The sequence below is a fragment of the Pungitius pungitius genome, chromosome 9 (genome assembly GCF_949316345.1).
Source record: "Pungitius pungitius chromosome 9, fPunPun2.1, whole genome shotgun sequence".
Lineage (NCBI taxonomy): Eukaryota > Metazoa > Chordata > Actinopteri > Perciformes > Gasterosteidae > Pungitius > Pungitius pungitius.
The window spans coordinates 3,341,231-3,361,254 of record NC_084908.1 but is presented as its reverse complement, the minus strand read 5'-3'; the positions used below and the strand labels follow the sequence as shown (position 1 = coordinate 3,361,254).

Sequence of the window (20,024 nt, the reverse complement as noted above, 5' to 3'; positions counted from 1 at the left end):
CCCAAACTGAGTGAAAACTATCTCAAGGGCCACACACCTCGGAGGAACTAAGGCTACATGCAAACCAATGTATTTCTGTAAAAGCTGAGTAAATCAAAACGGTAGGGCCCGAAAACAAATATCATGTGAATATTCATGAAATGTGGCCGTGCATTGCTGGAGAAAAGGGAAGTAGATTGGCTGCCCTTCTTTTTTAAATACAATGATGTAATGTAGTAGTCTTTAATAATGACAGGTCGTGCTTGATGCTAAAGCTGTTAACGCTGAAGCCTCTAAAGCCTTCCTCTAAAAAGTCGGACACATTTTTTGTGCCTTTATAACACTATTCTCGCCTACATCAAATTTACTTGACACTAAAAGTTCACTAGATAATAGGCCGATGAATGCAGCAAACAGTCTGATATCTGTTCACTATGACTGATGACGCCGCTGGACATGCGGCCCCCCAATGGCTCCAAAAAACGCCGATTCCTCAGCAGAAATGCTGACTTTAACAGCACAACAGCTGCTGGTGAAGAGAGCTTTGTCAGCAACACCTGGGATCAGTTGTCCCTGTTGAATTGACCCGGTAGTCGGTCGATATTCATAGCTGTTGTTTTTCATCTTCCAGGACGAGGTTCATGTGATAAGCAAGTGACCAATCAGAGCAGGACATGTCGTGACTGCAATCGTTGAAGACACAAACCACAGCTGGAATGTTTGATTGAACAAATACATCCAGGACCAGGATGTATGCAGTGTTCTGAGAATGTGTGTGTCATCGCGACCACTCAAGGTCCTAGAGCATGCAGCCATAACTGGCCACCCAAAATATTGTGCAAGTTGCTGCATCAGAATGCACATTTAGCAGTGGACAGACACAGAGGTGCACACTGATTCCCAAGCGCACACAGTTCGCATTATCTTCCTGGTCAATGATGGTGAACGAATCCCTCCGAATTTTTGTTTTTTTGCAAATTGTTGGCGCCGTCAGAAGGTCGACTCAGGAGCAGCGCATGTAGCAACGTACGAGGTGATTTCACACATGGATGTTGCCTCCACATGACGGGTTGTGTTGCAGCCATAAGAAGGAAGTTTAACGCTTGCGCCAACTGTTTCAACAGGTGTTTCACCACCAAAAACCTGTGTCCTCCCAGTGTGTCATAACTACCTCACGGCTACCTCAAATCCTTTTTCCACGCAAACAAGAGACGGAGTGAAAGAAAAAAAATAATACAAAACAGCAACTGTGAAGCACCACAGCGGCCTTCATTCATGATCACAGGTGACTTCAATGTGTCTAGTGAGGAGAAAAGGACCCGCGATCATTCATCTCTCTGCAGAGTGTGTTCAAGTCCTTCCGTGGCTCGGTGTTTCCGTGCTGTCCGTCAGGCCTAACTAGCAGCCATTGTCTGGTTGCACTGGTTCGGTTCAGCTCACACCCTTTTTCCTGCCGTCTGTAACCTTTTAACAAAGAAATTAAAACCTCCATTAAACCCCCCGAACATCCTGCAGAAGTTCTCTCACACTTCTCCTTTATCCTCCCTGAGCTGCTAATGCACTGGTTCAAGACCTTTTAGGTGTTGCTGTGACTTAGAAACACAAATCGTGTGATTTTCTTTCCCCCCCCCCTCTCTGCCTCTCCCCCCTTATCGTTTGCTCCTTATCAGACTTTGCCTTCCTCCCTTCCTCGTTGATCCCTCCGTCGCGCTGCCCTAGGGGCCATTTGATAGATGGCTGTGCCAGGCGGCGTATCGATCGCCGGGCCTTTGATCGGCTGTCAGTCAGGCGTTAGCCGGGGCCTGCTCAGCACACCCACAGAGAAGACTCTGGTGTGTTGGTCACAACTAATCTATTCGTGACTCTCCGTTTAACATAGCAGACAATCAGCATACCAGAGCAATACATTAGCTCACAAAGGCCTAAAGAGACAAACAATTGTGAGGCGTGTCGACTCATAATTACTTAGTACATAATGTAGGCTTGGGACAACGTCCATTCGTCTATTTGTCCTGGTTCCCAATTGGGAAATACCACAGTGTTGATGTGAGTCTTATCTTAAAGTCATCAGCAAATTACCATAATAAGAAGTCACAACTCCACCTCAATTTAAATATAAAGAAAAGAAAGGGAGCGTTTTGTACCTTGATGACTTGAGGTGTGTTTCACCCTACTTAAGTGTGTGTGTGTGTGTGTGTTTGCACGTCCCTCTAAAGTGCATACCATCCTCTCTTAATGGGTGTATCGTAGCTGTTCGTTATTCATAAACGTGTGTTCCCTGCAGGCAACATTACCCCAGTAGCCTGGTTTCACTCATGGCCTGCAGTAGGAAGTACGGCTCATTCTTTACAAAGTTCACCTGCAGTGTTTCTTTAAAATATCCTCAGTTACAGGATACGTTGGTACTTCTTTTTCATTTGAACACCAATTCTATGAAAGCTGATCAACCCCTTTTTGTTGTGATTGTTGCTCATATTTCCGAAACAATATATATTTTTTTTACTCTGCCGTAGCAGTAGCAGATAGTAATATTGCGTAGAGGTCCATTGAATACTGCAATACTCATGCTTGCAATTATTACTAATTTAGATTAGTATGCATTGATAGTCAGCAAAATGCAGTTTAGCGTATAAACAGAAGGGTAAACAAGTAGTAAATAGTGGGCCTTGTGCAGAATGGCCAGTAATATCTAACTATGAAGCAAGGATTGTGTTCCTCTGATCTGCTTCCTATTGGTGGGTGTCAAATCGGATGCAAATTGTCCATTCTGGCCTTAAGTAGCTGTGACTTTTGGGCATTATGCAACTTGGTCGTGTATTGTTAAGAGTTAAGAGTATGAATATTTATATGCTGAAACAGCTGGATATGAGGGGGTTAACTGCAAGGAGATGTACATCCTGTTGTATCACTACATCTGTGCGGATGTTCCTGGTCATAGTTTTATATCACTCTGTGGTTGTTGATACAGGATATGTGTACATCCTGTGTGCATTGCCTTCCGATTCAGTCAAACTAAAATTTCCATAGTCTCCATTTCCTAAAGTCATCGTGTCACTGTGCTGACATGTTCATGGTCTCACTTTCTCTTCTGCCTGTGAAGCTCAAGGCTTTTCAATCTGTGGCTCGCTCACACTCCAACGGAACCCTCCTGCTCTCATCTCGCCTCCATCACAACACATCTCACAAACTTGTGCTGTTGGCGCTTGCGTGTTGTCAGATCTCATGTACTCCAAACCCCGTACAACGGCAATTATTGCATCTGGAGTGCAACATTTCATATTACGTGCTGTTATCAATTATGCACGAGCATTTAAGTGAGACCCGATAGACTCAAGCACATGCCACCCGTGGCAGGTAAACGCTGAAGTGCACGAATGCATGTGCACCCAAGTCGGCAGTTGCTTGGTGGTATCTGTGCCTCGTTTATCCTGCCCTCCCTCTGCCCTTCCTCAATGGGGCCTCTTCCTCCCTCCCCCCACCTCTATCCATCTCTCCCCCAGCCTCTCGCCCGCCCTATCATTCGTCTTGCTGCATTGTGGATCCCAGCAGCTGGTTGGGAAACACACCCAAAGCGCTATTTCAGCTACAAACATGCATATTTCTAATTCTTTTGATCTGGTATTATTACTACTTCACATGTGTCTGCTTTGGCCCTGTGTCCATTCACCTGTGAGGAGTTTCATGCAGATTCCTCAGCCCGCCGCCGCCTCCCATGTCGCAATAATGTCTCCTCACTGAACAGGGTTGACTCGACTGTGATAACACTTTGTGAGAGCGCAAAGAGAACTCAGGCCCATAACTCAGTGTCTCCGTCTGAATGAGGCAGGTAGACATGAATGGAATTGTAAATGGCTCCCTTTGGAAAAAAAAAGGGGGAAAGGGGCCAACCCTCTAACAAATTGCACATAAACAAATAGAAGCTGGCGATTGGTTGATTCGCTGCCAAAATCTTTTAAAATAGAGAGAGAGAGAGAGAGAGACAGATTGAATGAAAGGAGACTGTTTGAAGGGGGTATTCCTTTCCACATAATCTGGTTTTATTTGACTCCCTCAGCTCGGGTCGCACCCCTTTCCTCCTCTCCCTCTCCCTCTTCATCTGCGCAAGAGTTCTCACGCCGAGTTTAGGTTTACTTACTGGAACAAGATGTGATATGGTGAAATCTGAGCTGACATCTTCATCGGTATATATATTTATATATATATATCTTAAAGCATAAACAAGCAGAAGTTGAAAAGCACAAAAATAGCCGGCGGCGAAAAGGCCCCCAAAAAATCCTTCTATTATTTCAAGTGGAACAGAGGCGGGGGGGGGGGGGGGGGGGATTTGTTGTGATGGCAGCACTGTGTGAGATTCATGTCTCCACAGCGCGGGGACGAGGTCCTCCGGATAAAAGTAGGACAGCAGGAATATGGCAGGCAGACCTCCCAGAGAGACGATGATGCGGGAAACATATGCCAGTGAAATATCCGCTTGTTTATCATCACTTCTTTGGAGCGTGTACAAACAAACACACGGAACGACGTGAACATAAGACATATAATCGATTCAGACGAATGAACCCACGAGCGCCCGTCGCTTTGTGCACCACAGCTGAAACCGGGTCACCTTGTCGTCCTCGTGTCCTTGCCTACTGCACAGACGCTAATTCACAGGTCGTTAAAAGGCCCCGGTGGCGTTATCTAATTAGTGCTCAACACTGCATTCTGTCCTCCTCGTCTTTGGCCGTGGCGTGTGGTGGTGGAGGCCCGTCCAGCTTTCCACTGGGGACGGACGCCTCTAGAACAACAGGGGCGCTCACATCCAGGAAGAGGAGGCCATGGCTCTCCCCGAGTTGCTGTCCGTATTACGGTCCGGCTCCGACTGGAATGGGAGCAATTTTAGATACAAGTGAGAAGCAAAGCCCGGAGAATGATTGAAACGCTCTGCTGAGCCGAGATAAGAGCTGAGAACGAAATGATGGTAAACAAGCTGCTGCGGGCTCTTTGAGGAGTGGATTGAAGGCTCGAGGGCACATCAGTAGCACCTGACGTTCTGTGAAATGATTTAGAAATGTAGAAGAACTGGTGCAAAAGCAATTATCAACTCGTATTAATATGAGGATTTTGAGTTTTGACACAAATGCTCCATTAGTAGATCAATAAAACAACTTCTCACACGCTAAAACAATCATGTTTATTCTGACGCTTAATAATTTGAATCATTTGATCAAAATTGTTTAAGCACCTTTCATTGGTTTAGCCAATATGTGCTCTGGTTTGGGATAGAGAAGCTCATGCAGCTTCTACAATGAGATTGTGCAGGGCTGCAGATAACGGTTACTTCCTTTATTGATTAATCTGTCTGTTATGTTCTCACATTATCATTATATTGACCAATAAAAGTATGTTTCACAGTTTTCAAAAGCCCACGTTGACATGAATAAGTTGACCAAATTAAAATGCTTGATTTATTTCCTTATCAACAGTCCAACACTTCAGAACAAAGAGTTTCATTGCTTGAATTTTCAGCTTTTAACTATATTGATTTATCAGCTACATGTGCCTCCAGCTGCTCCTCCCCCACCTCACCCCTTTTTCCCCTTCCCATTGTGACTAACCACCTTTTCTTTTTTTACCCATCTTGTGGAATCTGCTGCATCACTGAAGACACCCCCCCCCCCCCCTACAGCCCACACAGCCACTGGCCTCTTCCACAGCACAGAGACTCACACACTGAGGCGGGCCGGGCTTTACATGCAAATATAGCCTGAGTAGGCGGCAGCCTGTGAGCAGACTGTGCAGCAATGTGAGGACTCTCACAAGCCCCGCCCACTGAAGCCAGTTGCTAGGCAACCTTGCTCGCGAGGGGAGGGGAGCGGCCGTGAATTCACATTCACAACTGTTGCCTGGATCTAAGCTCTCACTGTGTGAACGCGAGTCGGCCGGCGAACGCAGTCAGCGAGGGAGGAGAAGAGTGTGAGGTGCAGAGTCTGTGCTTGTGTGAGTGAGAGTGTGTGTGTTTGTCTGTGTGTGTGTGTGTGTGTGTGTGTGTGTGTGAGAGACACCAGACAGCCGGTGCAGTGTTTTTAAAGTGAACGGTACATCTGCCCCTCTGCCTCTCTACTTTGGACTGAACCACTAACAAGGACTCACCCTTTGGACTATCCCAGCTCTACTTACCTCTCAAGGGAACACCTGCGCGTACGTGCGTGTGTGCGTGCGTGCGTGCACGCGTTGGTGCGTGCGAGTGTGTTTGCGTGTGAGCCGAGACAGCGGACTTCGCCCCGGTGAACAGTGGATGACTTCAGTGGACGAGGGCTCTGCCGGTGTGGAGAGGGGGGCTGCTGACCATGGACTGCCCTCACTAGTGGACGGGGTAAGCGGAGCAGACTGCACGCAGCCAGCTGCAAGCAGGGGGAAAGGGAGGGAGGGGGGGGGGGGGGGGGGGGCGATCACATGACAGAATGAGAACAAAACAGAGTCTCCATCAGGGGGAACCTGAGGGTTGTAAGGAAAGACAGGCGTGACATTTAGGAGAGGGGAGGGATAGTTTGCAGAGGTGCAGAGGGTCCATTTGCCCCCAGATGAGCATGTGTGTGTGTGTGTTGACCCCTGCCACACTCTGTCTACTCTGTCCTGTCCCTTCGTGTTGTCTCGCCCGCCCCCCCCCCGTCTGCTCTCCCCATCACTTCCTCTCTTCCTCGACCGCGGTTCGCAAAGGGATCAATTGGAATAAAAAGCATGGGTGGCTGCTGGGAGGCGATGAAAGAGGGCGAGTGAGAGAAGACGACGTGTGCGAGGCAGACCGGGGTCATAGAGGGGTAGTTTCTGTCTGACAGGACCAATGGGAGAAGGATGTCTGCCACTTGGATGTTATGGTTTATCCCGCCATGTGTTTTTAACATCCTCGCTGTAAATATTCAGTGTAAATGGAGTTATTTATTCGGGCCGTAGTTTGAAGATGAGATTACACAATCCAGTTGTGTTTTGAAGCGGCCACACTGAAAATGTTGGTGCTCTTTCAGCACCACACACAACAGGGCTGAGAAATGACTTCATGTATTTGAACATACCTGATTTGCTGCCAGGACGTGTTAATATTACAGTAAACAATTAAAAAAAAGAGGTGTGTGTGATAATGAGATCATCTTGAGAATTCAGAAGATCTAAATAAACACAGTGCGGTTGACAACACATAACTAATACATATTGTTCGTTGTGACATAAATAGAAAGGTACGGTGCGTTTTGTTTCAACGGCAACATGTAACGTCAGACATTGTGGTGGTTTTGAATGCTCCTGGTCCGTGACTAGACATTACATAACGGGATTAACTCTTCTTCATCCGAGCAGGAAACACTTTATCGTCTTTTAGAAATCAAAATAAACACTTTGATTCTCGTGCTAAAGTCACTTCCCTTGCGATAATGTCATTTTTTCTTTTTCTTTTTGTTTGCTGATGTTTCCCTTTGACGAGTCTTTGACAGTGCACACCGTGTGTGTACACCAGGACTAGAATAACTAGATTAGCATGCAGTGCTGAGCCGTACAGGCTGAATAGAGGCTAATCTGCATGCGTTTAGAACAGTCACTCCTTTCTGTGATGTCACGTATAACATCACATTGATACTGAGAGAGAGAGGAAAGAGTAATCCCTGCACAAAACAAAAGGATTATCTACAACACGCTCACATTTTTCCTCTCAGAACTTCCCGTACTTGTTTTTCCCTATTTTAGAAACGTATTTAAAGTAGTTATTGTTGACGCGGCATTCCAAGCTGGAATAAAGAAAAGGCTCAGGCAACGCCTGAAAAGAGGTCGGGTCCCGACCACCTGCTGAGGGGTCTGCCACGAACCGGCACTGAAATGCCCCCATTCAACGGCCGACAGCAGGAAGGCTGACAAACAGGCCCTTAAGACAAAGACTTTCTTTTCTTCTCCCTGGACGTGAGTTTGATGACACGGAGGGGACGCTCCGCACGCCAGACACAACACACTTGGGCTGAGGACCAAATGTGAAAGAGGCTTCCTGCAGCTACGTTTGACTCTGGGCGTCGTGCTCCTCCTTAAAAATGAAACTGTAATCATTAGCAGCAGCTCCACTGAGCGACAACCTTGGTTTGACTTCCAAGGGTTAAAGCGGCCTGCCTTGTGTTGGTATGAAGACACCTGGTTGGCACAACGACTGCAGGTGCACTAGTAGCCCAACATGCACCTGCCTGCCTGTGTGACGACTTCTCTAAATCACGCCTCAATGTGTCAGCGATACTGTGGGGCGACATTTGGCTTTTCAAAGAACACTTCTGCTGCTCAGAAGTTCAATATTTTTGCTGCTTTCTGTTGGCCCTCCCGTCGGAGGAAGTAGTTTCAGCTTTGAATAGAACAGGGAAAGCTGCGTTTTATATGCATGCGTCACTATAATACATTACATAGAGTGTAGTTAGTAAAGGGTTTTATGTCACCTTGTATGGAAGCCTTGAGTTCAGCGTTTTTTTCTGTCAGCATCTTGTTTTCAGAGTCATGACTAACCAAGAGTTAAAGAGACCTATAGGAGACCAAACTATTACAATGAACTGAAAACAAACTCTGAAAGACAGTAAGTTAACACAAAAACACAGACAACTCCCAGACAGGACATCACCGTGGTAACGACCTGTCAATGACAAGGTACCCCCGCCCCAAAGCATACCCTGCTTTATGGTCCATGGTGCTGAACAATACTCGATACTAGAGATTGAGCCCATTTAATCCTGCTACACAACCACACACACATGCAAGCGGATTCCAGCACTCTCCTCTCAGCCGCTTGCTTCAGCCGTCACGTCCACCTCCTTTTGTTTACACATGATATAATGTGAGAATATAGTACAGCACTGAGACAGTGTGTCCAAACTTTTGACTGGTGCTGTACATAGTGGACGTTCGTACTTTAGTTCTGCATGTTCCACCCACCGGGCTCGCTTTGTATGTTTCATCGGAGAAAAAAAACAAAACACAGTCTCAGTGTGCTGCTCTGGTCCCTCCCTGCAGTGTCCTTTGTCCACTGCAACATTCCTGGTAATATAAAGCAGCTACCTGTTTGGACTCTAGTGTGTGTGTGTGTGTGTGTGTGTGTGTGTGCGCGCACTACAAAAAGCCCCAGTGTTCATGTTAGACCTACAGTTCTGACTGTAATGATGAACGAGCACTGGGAGGAAGAGACAGTATAATTGACTAGTGGAAGTCTCGGGTGCTTAGTGTGTGTGTGTGTGTGTGTGTGTGTATTTCACGATGTTGACTTTATGAAATGAGAGAGAAATGTGACTCATTACTTCCCCTTTGTGTAATGTTTAATGAGTGTGCCTCACTGAACAACTGAAGGGGCAGCATGTCCACATTAGGGTTGACAACTAACTATTGATTTTATTATTGATTAATCTTATTATTTTGTAACCTCAGTAAACATAAACGTTTATTAAGTCAAGTTCCTGGTCTCAATCTCTAGTTGCAATTCTTCCTCAATACATTCTAATGTTCATTTTTTAAATTGTCGTCCCGTTTAGTTACTAGTAAAATAGACCAAATAACATAGAGTACGCTTTAGGGCGGGGCCACCTTGTGATTGACAGGTGACCACCACTGTTGTCTGCCACCTGAGACAAAAAAGTCTTATTCGGATGTATATTCAGCTCCTCCCCTCTCACATCACAACAACACAGCAACGGTCCAAAACCGAGCTGGTGATGCCTAAAATGCCAAACAATAACAACAAGATGCCGTCACATGCTATGTCCGCTTCTTCTATACATAAAATATCAGAAAAAGACGGAATGCTTGAAGAATGTCTTGCTTCTTAATCATGTGATTTGCTGATCATTCTGCGGTTTGGGTGCACACGTGAGTCAGATCGTCCATTTAAGGTTGTGTAAAGCCTCTTATGCTCTCGGGTCCCCGGCCGGTGGGATCTGAGGCTCAGGCCCAACGGTAACAGCGCTGAATATCTAAGTCCAGGAGCTCAGGGATTAAGAGAAAGAGAGAAAGAAAGAGAGGGGGGAAAAAATGAACATAGAGAGACCGAGGTGGGAAACCTCTTTATCTCTGGAGCTCAGAGGCCGCTGTTCTCGCTCCGCTGCCCTTCTGTATCGTCCCGTCAGCAATCCCACCCCCTGTGTTCCCCTCTTTTGTATTCGACCGACCCTCTTCAGCTCACCCTGGAGTCCCTCTTCTGCTAAATCGCACTAAATCAAAGCTTCATCGGTGTGGGTCGATGCGGTCGGAGCCGGTCCGCGCGCCTGCTCGTCCAATCGCTGTCGTCCGTGTTAAACTATTCGAATGCTATGATGATTTAGCGAAGATCAACACACAGCACGGACCTGTCTTCGGGTTTTGTGTTCTTTTTTTAACCCCATGACAGAAGAGCGAATCTTAATCCTGACAGGTGAGCGTCGTCGTCCATGTAGTTCAGCACTTCGCCCCTATTGACCCTGCGCCCCCTCGCCCCGAGAGGCGGATGTACTTTTAATTGTCCGACCCAATAAAGACCCGTGGCCCCCTGCGACTGGTAGATTGGCCGGGGACCTCCCCGTTCATTAGCCTCTCACTGAGTAATTAGCCCATGTCGCTCTGCCTCTGCGTCACAGCGCACGGGGAAAAACGCTGTTTTCTGCTTCTGATTTTAAAGAACCGATGCTGCAGCGAAGACAATAAAGCCAAAAGGAACACACTGAACCATCAAGGATGCAAATGGTTTCTTCCCCCATTCACCCTGACCCTCGAGATACTGACCGTGCCTGTGTGTCTGTGAGGAATTTGCATGGTGCATTTGGATGGTTCCATGATTTGACTGGCGGTCACGTCAGAGGAAATAACATTGCAATACCTCGTATGTGAGAATGAGCTACGTGTTTGCCCCCCGCCCCTCTCCTTTTTCTCCGCTATCTCCCCACACGTTGCTCATCCCCCGCAGCATGACGAATGCATTTCTCAACGGTTCCGAGCTTCAGGACTCTGTCAACGCAGCGTGATTTGTAGTCATCATCCACGCACATCTGGAAAAAAAAACAAACCGCGTCTCGGGCCAGAGTATCCCCGACTTGTAAGCTGGACGGATACGCACCGCACCGGGGCTCGCCGTTAGTCTGCGGCCTTCTGTCTGTCCTCATTTTATTTATTCTCTTCATTTCCCGCCCCTCTCGTTCTTTCCTCGCGCTTTTCATCTGTATTGCAGACGCAATGGGTGTAAATAATTGATCTTTCCCTCAGAGCCCGGGCCGCGTTGGAGCCTCTTCTGTACGCTGTCGTACAAATCTGAGCCAGCGACCTTTTGCCTCTAATACTCCAGGTGCCCCCCCCCCCCCCCCCCCCCACCTGCATTTTCTCACAGACAGACTCCTCGTGCTTCTTCGGGGCCAAGCATTCTGGACCTGCAGAGGGAGAATTCACACACAAACCCACGGATGTACTTGTTGTTTTGCAGTCGTCTCCTGTCGCCTTCACAAAAAATGTTCCGGTTCTTGTCTGCTGTTGGCCTCACTTGGGAGGGTGGAGCGAGAAGCGGGGAAAAGATGGAGTGTCTGTATCTTAACTAGGTCAGACCCTGCAGCAGCGGACCCACGGAGAGATCAGAAAGTCTTTTTGCCTATTTTATTGAAAGATATTTCGAAGGAGAGTGCAACAGCGCTGATGGTGTGCTGAATGATGCTTTTTTTTTGTGAGCCTCTGCTCTGTTCCTCTTTGTCTTTATAATCTGTGAACATGGACGTGGATCCAAGCTTAACAGTGTAACTTCGTAATGCCTTTACATCCTGTTCGACCCATAAGTCATCATTTCGATATTTGGTATAGATTTAAGGAATTTCGATGGCTGCTTTTAATATATATTTAGAACGGTGTTGAAATGTATGAACGTACCACCCTGCAGAGCAAATACTCCGAAGTATAAAACAGATGTTGGGGTAATATTCAAGGTGTACTAACAAACACTAAAGGGATTCACTAACAGATTAGTCGAATGGATGGGAAAACCCGCCGATAAAACATCCATAAAGTAGTTTATTAAAAACCCAAGCAAACATTTAATGGTGATAAAAGTCCAAAGGGTGAAACGCACGAGTCATCCGGGCAACTCAACACACCGTGTGGGCTCATGTGATGCCAAGTCCCCGGGTCCAGAGAGAGTCTTACTGTAAACACACACACACACACACACACACACGTCCTACACAGGTCACTTCAGCAGCTATCAGGAAATTGTTCAATGGCGGCCTGAATGATGCTTCCGTTCCTCCGAACGACCGAGATCCCTCGAGTGTTCACCTGAACAGAGGAAAACAAATATAAATAATTCAATTCAACCTTCACTCTGCATATTGCACTACTGTAACACACCCTTGGTCTATTGTAGAGAAAAGGGAGAATTTCTCCCCTTTTCAACCCGCAGTGGGAAGCTCGGCTCTGCACTGCTGTATGAGACCAACTTCCTCTTGTCTGCTCCTCAAAACAAACACAACAGGTGTCCAACTTCCCCAAAGTGTGAGCTTGTTCAGGTCTTTTTGGTCATATTGCGTTGTAGTACACACTGCGTATTCTTCCCCGCTGGAGACTGGCCCCAGGAATGCAAAAGAGCTTTTTATCCTCGGTTTTATTCGTCGAGCTACAGACCCGCGTTGGCTCTTTGTTAATTCACGTGTACAGGTATGCAGGTTTGTGTGAGGGGTTTTTTTGGGGGGGGGGAGGGTGGTTTCTGGGACTGAGATGTAAACAAATATGAATACATTATGAGCAGATCTCTAAACAGATGCAAACAGCATTCCGATTTCTGCAGAAAAAATGACAATATATAAAAGGATTTTTTTAAATACACATTCATTGTGTATTGAGTTTGTTACCTCATTTCTATTTCCCTTACTCACCTCCAAACCAACTGCATTTCCAACTGGATCTGCATTCACCAACTCATTATTTTGAAATTTAGCAATATTACCACAAAATCATCATTATGATGTTACGCTGTAAATTCAATGAGATCTACTGTTTATTTGTGTGGCCTTCAGCTTTGCGTTAGACCCCAAGCATTGGATTAGCTGTTTAAGATTTCTAGTAAATCTCCAGGAATGAAAGGTCAAGTGTGTGTGTGTGTGTGTGTGTGTGAGAGAGAGAGACAGAGGGAGCAGTCTGAATGATTTAATAGTGTGTAAAGTTTGTCCTCTTTGCTTCTCATGTCTTTCTTCAATAGCTTCTCACTGTCGTCTTCCCTCGCCCTCGTTCTTTGTTCCTCGTGGTCTTTTCCCTCTCGTGGACTTTGCTTCTCTCCGCTCTGCCCTCCGTGCCCGTCCCGTTGCTCCCTCTCCTCTCTGACTACGTCTTCGCCTGCTTCTCCTGCTCAGTGCTGCAGTGTTCAGTCACGCTGAGATAAGTCCTTGTTCTCTGTTCAGAGGAGATTTGAGCCGCCGAGGAGTGGAACTAGACGCAGCGTGACCCGTGACCTCTGACCTGTCGCCCTCTCACCTTTTCTCACCCCTTAAACTCCCAATGTGAAGGAATTCACTAAGTGGGAGGACCAACCTTAAAAGAAGGGTTAAAACTCGCAGAAAAACAAGTGAATGAGTAACCAAGGACTTCTGCTGCGTATATCTGATACATTATGTTTAGATGTATTTTTGAAGGACAAAATTATTATAATGATAATAAGAAATAATCATCTCGCTATAGAAGATGAAAGGATAACAACAAAACATCAGTAATGATCACCTCACACGAGGCCTCGTCCATGCCCCGCCCTAAAAATAGTTTTCTTCTTCTTTTAAAAAAAATAGTTTTAGATTTGTACTTTGCGTAATTTCTTCGTCCAACCCATTCCATAATTTCCCCTCACAAACTGAAACACACATGCTCTTCATAGTATTACAAATGTTATTTTATTTTTTTAATCAAATGTTCCTGTAAGGTTTTTAGCTCCCCTCTCCGCCAACAAGACAACAACTTTACTTTGGAACATTTCAAAAAGACACATTTTAGGGAGTGTCCTTTTTGATTAAGGGGATTTCTGTTTGCTTGCAATAGAAAACGAGCCACTGAGCAGCATTCTTCCTTTTACTTTGGCATCTGAACTGTCACCACAGTTAAACTGTCGTTTCTGTGTGTGTGTAGTTTGGTGTTCGTGACTGACCCCCCCCGTCTTCCCCTCCAGGGCGCTGGGGAGGATCGCCTTCCGGTCATCATGTGCACGCGGCCCGCTCCTGACCGTGTCCCTGAGTGCCAGCTGTTCCCGGGGGAGGTAGAGGAGCCTGAGGAGGAGGCGGCGGCAGACGAGGGCAGGGAGAGGGAATCGGACAGAGACAGTGCCGTGGAGAGCACCCAAGGGTCAGACACCTCCGACGGGCCGGTCAGACCTGAAGACAAGGAAGACGCGCTGGGGCATCTCTTTTTCCCCGGGGAGAAGTAAGCTCCAAATGGCTCCACAGTGCTGCACGCAAAGTAGAGACCTTCAGTCACGGGCACATCTGTTTTATATCTCTAAAGTTCTCAGTCAGGCTGAATACATTTTTAAATAAATGCAAAACTCATACAGCCTCAAATAACTACGGATAACACCTCTCTTTCCCTCAGGCGTGGTCAGACCAGCGTCTCGGTGACCTCTGACCTGTCCTCGGCTTCGCTGAACGAGGAGCAGTTCGAGGACTACGGCGAAGGGGAGGAGCCGGAATACGCTGCAGGCAGCCCGTGCCCGGACGACGAGACTCGAACCAACGGGTGCTCCGACCTCGGCTCGTCCGTTCCCTCCAGGTGACAGAGGACAGGCAGCGTGTGAAAGCGGTCCACCTCGGAGTTTGCGTCTATTTAGGGTTTTACGGTTACGATCAAACATTTGAATATTCAAACACTCACGTTGAGCCCCGCCCCGCAAGTCCTGCAAAGAAGCGTACGTTTTGTCAAACGGTCTCTCGAGCTCTTGGGTGTTTTGGTCACCGGGTTATTTTGCAGCAGTGGATGGAGTTTTTTGGTAATTAAAATCAACCCTTGAAAGCGTTATGCAGCTAAGTGGATGTTGACGCATAGTCACCTGTGTTCTTCAGCGGTTCAGCACAAAAGCACAGTCATGATGTTTTCGCCATGACAGGGAGGGGCATGGGGTAAGAACACGGTTTGAGGTAGTCACTGCACAAACGCCTTCAATTTGCACAGTACTAATATCATTATTAACCCGTTTTTTTGATGAATCATGGCATTTCTTCATGACCCATTACGCTGGTGACCCAGCGGTGGTTGTCGAAGATTCGGACAAAGACGATGATCATTTTCTGAAGTTCCAACTGTGTTCAAATATCATGGACTTGAGGCTCCACTCACATTATTGTAAGAGGCTTGACCCTAGAAGTGTAGCCGAGGCGTTCCTGCCTTGAAGGCCACATTAATATTCAACAAAGACCCGTGTTTAATGGGATTAAGTCCCCAGGCTGGCTCCTTCCTCGCATACCAAGCAGACAACGCTCCCTAAACGGAGTTGGCGTGGAGATTTAAATTCAAAATGAGGCCCCCGGATTCACAGGAAGTGAAAGACGTTTGAAATGAGTACAGCACAAAGTGGGTTAATATACTTTTGGGTGGGTTTAGTGCCTCTGAAACCAATCACTCAGACTTTTACAGATGGAGAGGGAGTGTCTCTATAGGTTGCATGTGATGCGGTTTTTCAAGTTAAATTTCTGGATTCAAATATTCATTCCAGTCTACAGCTGAGAACCTTTGTAGCAAAGATTTTTTTTTTTGACTTGCATGTCATTCATCAGAATAAAATCTTCCTCTCCATCTTTGAAATCACTTTTCATATATATTGTCAATATTTGTGTAGCAGCGATGTGTAGTTATCGGAAAGACAATACGTACGTCTTTGCGTGTGTTCACAGTGCGGGGCAGACTCCTCGTAAGGTGCGTCAGCATTACAGCGGCGATCCGATGGACGTCTACTGCTCTCAGTGCAGCAAGAAGGTCAACCTGCTGAACGACCTGGAGGTGCGCCTCAAAAACCTCAAGACTAACAGGTAGGAGACACGCACACATCAAGCTCCTGTTGTTTGTGCAGCTTTACATAGACTGAAACCCTGCTGTACACCCTGCTGGGACCACTGTCACTTGAGGGGTATTATGTCGGTCACTCCTGGGCTTATCTCATAGACCGTTGTAATAGGGAATCTATTATTGGAAACATAATCCATTAATGCAGACCGCCGGATACACACACACACACACACACAGAGTAATGTTTTTTAATATAGTGTGAGCCGTCAAGTTTTGTTTCTTTGCTTCCCGGATTACTCGCTGCTGACTCTGCAGTGTTTCCCCCTAGAGAGAAACGCGTCTCTCCTAATTAGACCTACGCTTCCCCATGAATAACCAGGTAGAGACGGGCACAGGGCAAGAGTGGGAGTGGGACGAGCCAGAGGTAAGGGACAGTGAAAAGGAAGGTTTGGAGAATGGATTGAGCTCAAAGGAAGTGGATTCTGTCCAAATAGGATGGTGGCGGGAATTTGATCTTGACGAGGGCGGATCACAGTCCATTCAATTCACTCAGTCCCATAAATATGTATCAAACTATTATAAATGTGTCATGAATTTGATGGATTTGAATGAAAATTGTCAATGTCAATAAAACAAAATATAAAATTGTATGTACAACAAGAAAAACATTTGAATCCATGGCACTTAAAGGCGCTTTATTGGGAGATTGGGAGTGTTGTCATTGCCTCTCCTAACCCGACAACTGCTGAGCCAGCGATTTGCGACTATCAGCCCGAACTAAGGCAACAGTGCTGACGGAGCTAACGGTTTATCCCTGGGGTCGGGAGAGGGGGGGGCGCAGGCTGGGGGCCACGCATCCATGACGAGGCCTTCAGTTAGCGTTTGTAGGCCTCATTGTTTTTACGGTAATGGGGATTTTTTTGAAGATTAGCCAATGAGCATGTGATCAAGACAAAGGGACAGAACCTTGCACATTGTAATGTTACACTCACACATGAGTGCATTTTGGGAAGATTGAAGCTGCGTAAAGATACTGGAAGCTCCCCATGTAGGTTCTTTAAGAACTTAAAGAGGGCCTTTGGTTTAGCGATACATTAGCTGCAGGGGAATCGGGTCGTTCACTCTGACACTTTGCATGGCGGATGCTGCAGGAAGATCAGCCTTTTGGACAGCCTTGTCTGATATTTATCGGTAAAGCTCCTTATGGCACGAGAGGCCCGTTTGTGTTGGCCTTACAGTGTGTTTGCTCATTTTCTGTTAATCCGACGCAAAGACAGGCGCGTCTTACTGGATGACTCTCCGAAATCCCCGGCCACTGAACCCAGAGCGATATTGTGTTCTCATTGACACGACCTTCGGTGTTTCTTTCTCTCTTTCCTGCACTTTTGTCACGCTGAATATCCCCAAATCTTTATGGCAGCAGTTAGTTCCACTGCTGCTGCAACGTATCACTGCCAATTCAAGGTAATTAAAGCGTCATTTGATTTTTTTCTTCATGCAGCCCCAACCGGAAAATCACCAGCACTGCCTTCGGAAGGTAAGCCACTCAGCTGTGTGTGTGTGTGTGTGTGTGTGTCCCCTCATGGAAGGTCACCCACTTGCACCTTGCAGGATAAAGCCACGTGTTTGCTCTATTTCTTGACATAGTCACTCAAACACCCCACGAGATTAGTCGTCACCATTGTGCTCCAGCAGCCGGTTGTTTGGTTGATTCACAAGGAGGGGAAAAAAAAAAAACACGCGACATCTGTCGTTGTTTTGTTTGGGTTTTGATTCAAACCAAAAAGACTGGACGTAAGGCGCTTCAGTGTCGGTCCATGTATCCCCGTGCTCCTTCGTTGGTCCATACCGAGTGAAATGTTTTGCGTGCAGACCGCTGTCCTACTTCCTCCCGCGGGAACTGAATCACAGCGACAGAGTGAAAGCGGCCTGTCGGCCTTGATCTACGTGTTCAATATAAGGTTTAGGCTGCTTCTCGCTACTCTCTGTCTGGTTTGCTTACTCCTTCCACTTTATTGCGCTCTTCATCTGTTCATCTAGGCTAGCTCCTTCCTGTTTTTCCCTCTTCAAGCCTCCGCGTTGTGGTTTTTTTTTGTACTGACGTCCATTCTCATGAACACAGTATCTGAGAAACGCTTAGAGGGGATGTCAAATGTCTGCCGAGGTTCAAGGAATTTGATGAACAGAATGTGGCGGTCAAAGGTTACTGAGTTCAGGAAACACCTGTCTCTCTCTCGAGTCAAAGTACGGACATTTTGGACAGACATGGACGTGAACCGCAGCGCAACTTGTTGGTAAAGACATAGATTCTGTTTTTATTCTCCTCTGCATATTGCTAATCTCAGTAATGGATCAGAACCTTGCTGCTCTCAAAGAGGGAGGCTGTAGTTACGTCACGGCATGAATGTCACAGCCAACCAGTCATCTACAAATAGGTGTGTGTGTGTGTTTGTGTGTGTGTGTGTGTGTGTGTGTGTGTGTGTGTGTGTGTGTGTGTGTAAATTCTATTTGCACCGGCTTTCCTTTCTGGCAGCATCCTCACAGTCTTTTACCTTCAACGCAATCTCGCAATAGGATCACTTTCTCTTTCTAACACACACACATATGTGTATGTATCTAAATATATGCTGGTGTGCACCTGGATCTATTCGGGTCAGGCTCTTTAAGTGCGGGTCCTTGTGTGTTTGAGCAGGCAGCTGCTTCACAACAGCAACTTGAGCAGCAGCAACGGCAGCACCGAGGACCTTTTCCGAGACAGCATCGACTCCTGTGACATCGACATCCACGAGAAGGTACGATGGCGCTTTGTGTCCGCGTGTGTGTGTGTGTGTGTGTGCGCGCGCAGTTTAGACGGCCCATGTGTTGACCTGTATTCAAGCAGAATTGATCGGATGAGCAACTCCTACGTCTGCAACTGAATGGAACCGGGTTATCTTTATGAAGCATGTAAAACATCAGGAGTTACAATGGCTCTTAGGAAGTGTGTTTTTAACGACAATGTGAGATTTCTTTGTCTGTTGAGGGATATTTTCTTAACTTTTATCACCATCAAAGATCTCATTAAATCCTCTTGTGTGATTGCGACACCATTTGTGTTCACGGAGTCCAGGATTCAGCCTCCTCTGTTTCTGCCAGGTGACTTTTCTGGAGAAGAAGGTGGCCGAGCTGGAGAAGGAGATCCTGATGAACGTAGAAGTCAAGTCCAGGCTGAAGCAGGAGAACACGCAGATAGTACACAGGTAGAGTCACCTGGGCGTCCCAAAGGAAGTGCACCGCGGCTCCGGTTGTGACACCGCCTCCAACGGATTTTGCGGTGTGCGTGTGTGTGTGTGTGTGTGTTCATGGCGGCAGGGTTCATGAGCTCGAGGAGCAGCTAAAAGACCAGGAGACGCGAGCGGAACAAAGTCTGCAGGAGGGGCTGAGACGACACCGAGAGTCCTACGGCAAGATGGAGAGAGACAAGAGCACGCAGATCGAGCTGCTGACCAGCCGGTGAGAGGCCCGCTGACCCGCCGTCTGATGCGGAGGAGACAGCGGAGACGGGAGTTCACTTCACACCGACGGGCTTCATTGTTCTGAGAGAAAGCGGAGTGTAAACTGAAAAGTCAACGTGTGTTGTGTTTTTAGCGTGAAGCAGGTGGAGGAGGAGAACAGTGAGATGAGTCTGAGCTTGAGTCGGCTCAAATCGCAGACGGAGAAACTGGATGAGGTGAGCCACATCTACGTCCTGCTTGACTTTGGACGTGGCTCTCAATCACGTCCGTCCTTCAATCTGTCCTTTTACACACCGGAAAAAAAGTGTCTCCAGAGGATTGTAGGTAGAAAGAAGTGAGCTCATCACACCTCTTATTTGACCCATCACGGTCATAGATGGCGTTGCCATGGCAAGTTTTTATTTCACCCCGTTCCTAATTAGCATGTCCCTTAATTCTGCTGCACTATAAGAAATAACAGACCATTCATTTTGCTTATTCACTACTCTCATGAATTAGCACCCATGTTAACGCTGGTCATCACGCCGTCCTGACGTGGCACAGATCTACAAACCCACACGGGAGAAAAAAGTGAAAAAG

General features: G+C 46.9%; 1 protein-coding gene across 4 annotated transcripts in view; it reads left to right on the top strand.

Moving 5' to 3' along the window:
- rab11fip4b (RAB11 family interacting protein 4 (class II) b) overlaps window positions 1-20,024 on the top strand; it is a 49,095-nt gene that overhangs the window by 24,317 nt on the left and 4,754 nt on the right. For 3 of the 4 annotated variants that reach the window (XM_037471541.2, XM_037471542.2, XM_037471540.2), the window contains exons 4-11: window positions 14,126-14,376; window positions 14,545-14,721; window positions 15,840-15,974; window positions 17,453-17,488; window positions 18,644-18,743; window positions 19,087-19,190; window positions 19,303-19,443; window positions 19,579-19,660. In XM_037471541.2, coding sequence (XP_037327438.2) covers window positions 14,126-14,376; window positions 14,545-14,721; window positions 15,840-15,974; window positions 17,453-17,488; window positions 18,644-18,743; window positions 19,087-19,190; window positions 19,303-19,443; window positions 19,579-19,660 — 1,026 coding nt within the window. Of the gene's footprint in view, window positions 1-5,867; window positions 6,335-14,125; window positions 14,377-14,544; window positions 14,722-15,839; window positions 15,975-17,452; window positions 17,489-18,643; window positions 18,744-19,086; window positions 19,191-19,302; window positions 19,444-19,578; window positions 19,661-20,024 lie in introns of those variants that run through there. The other variant, XM_037471543.2, reaches the window with a different exon arrangement.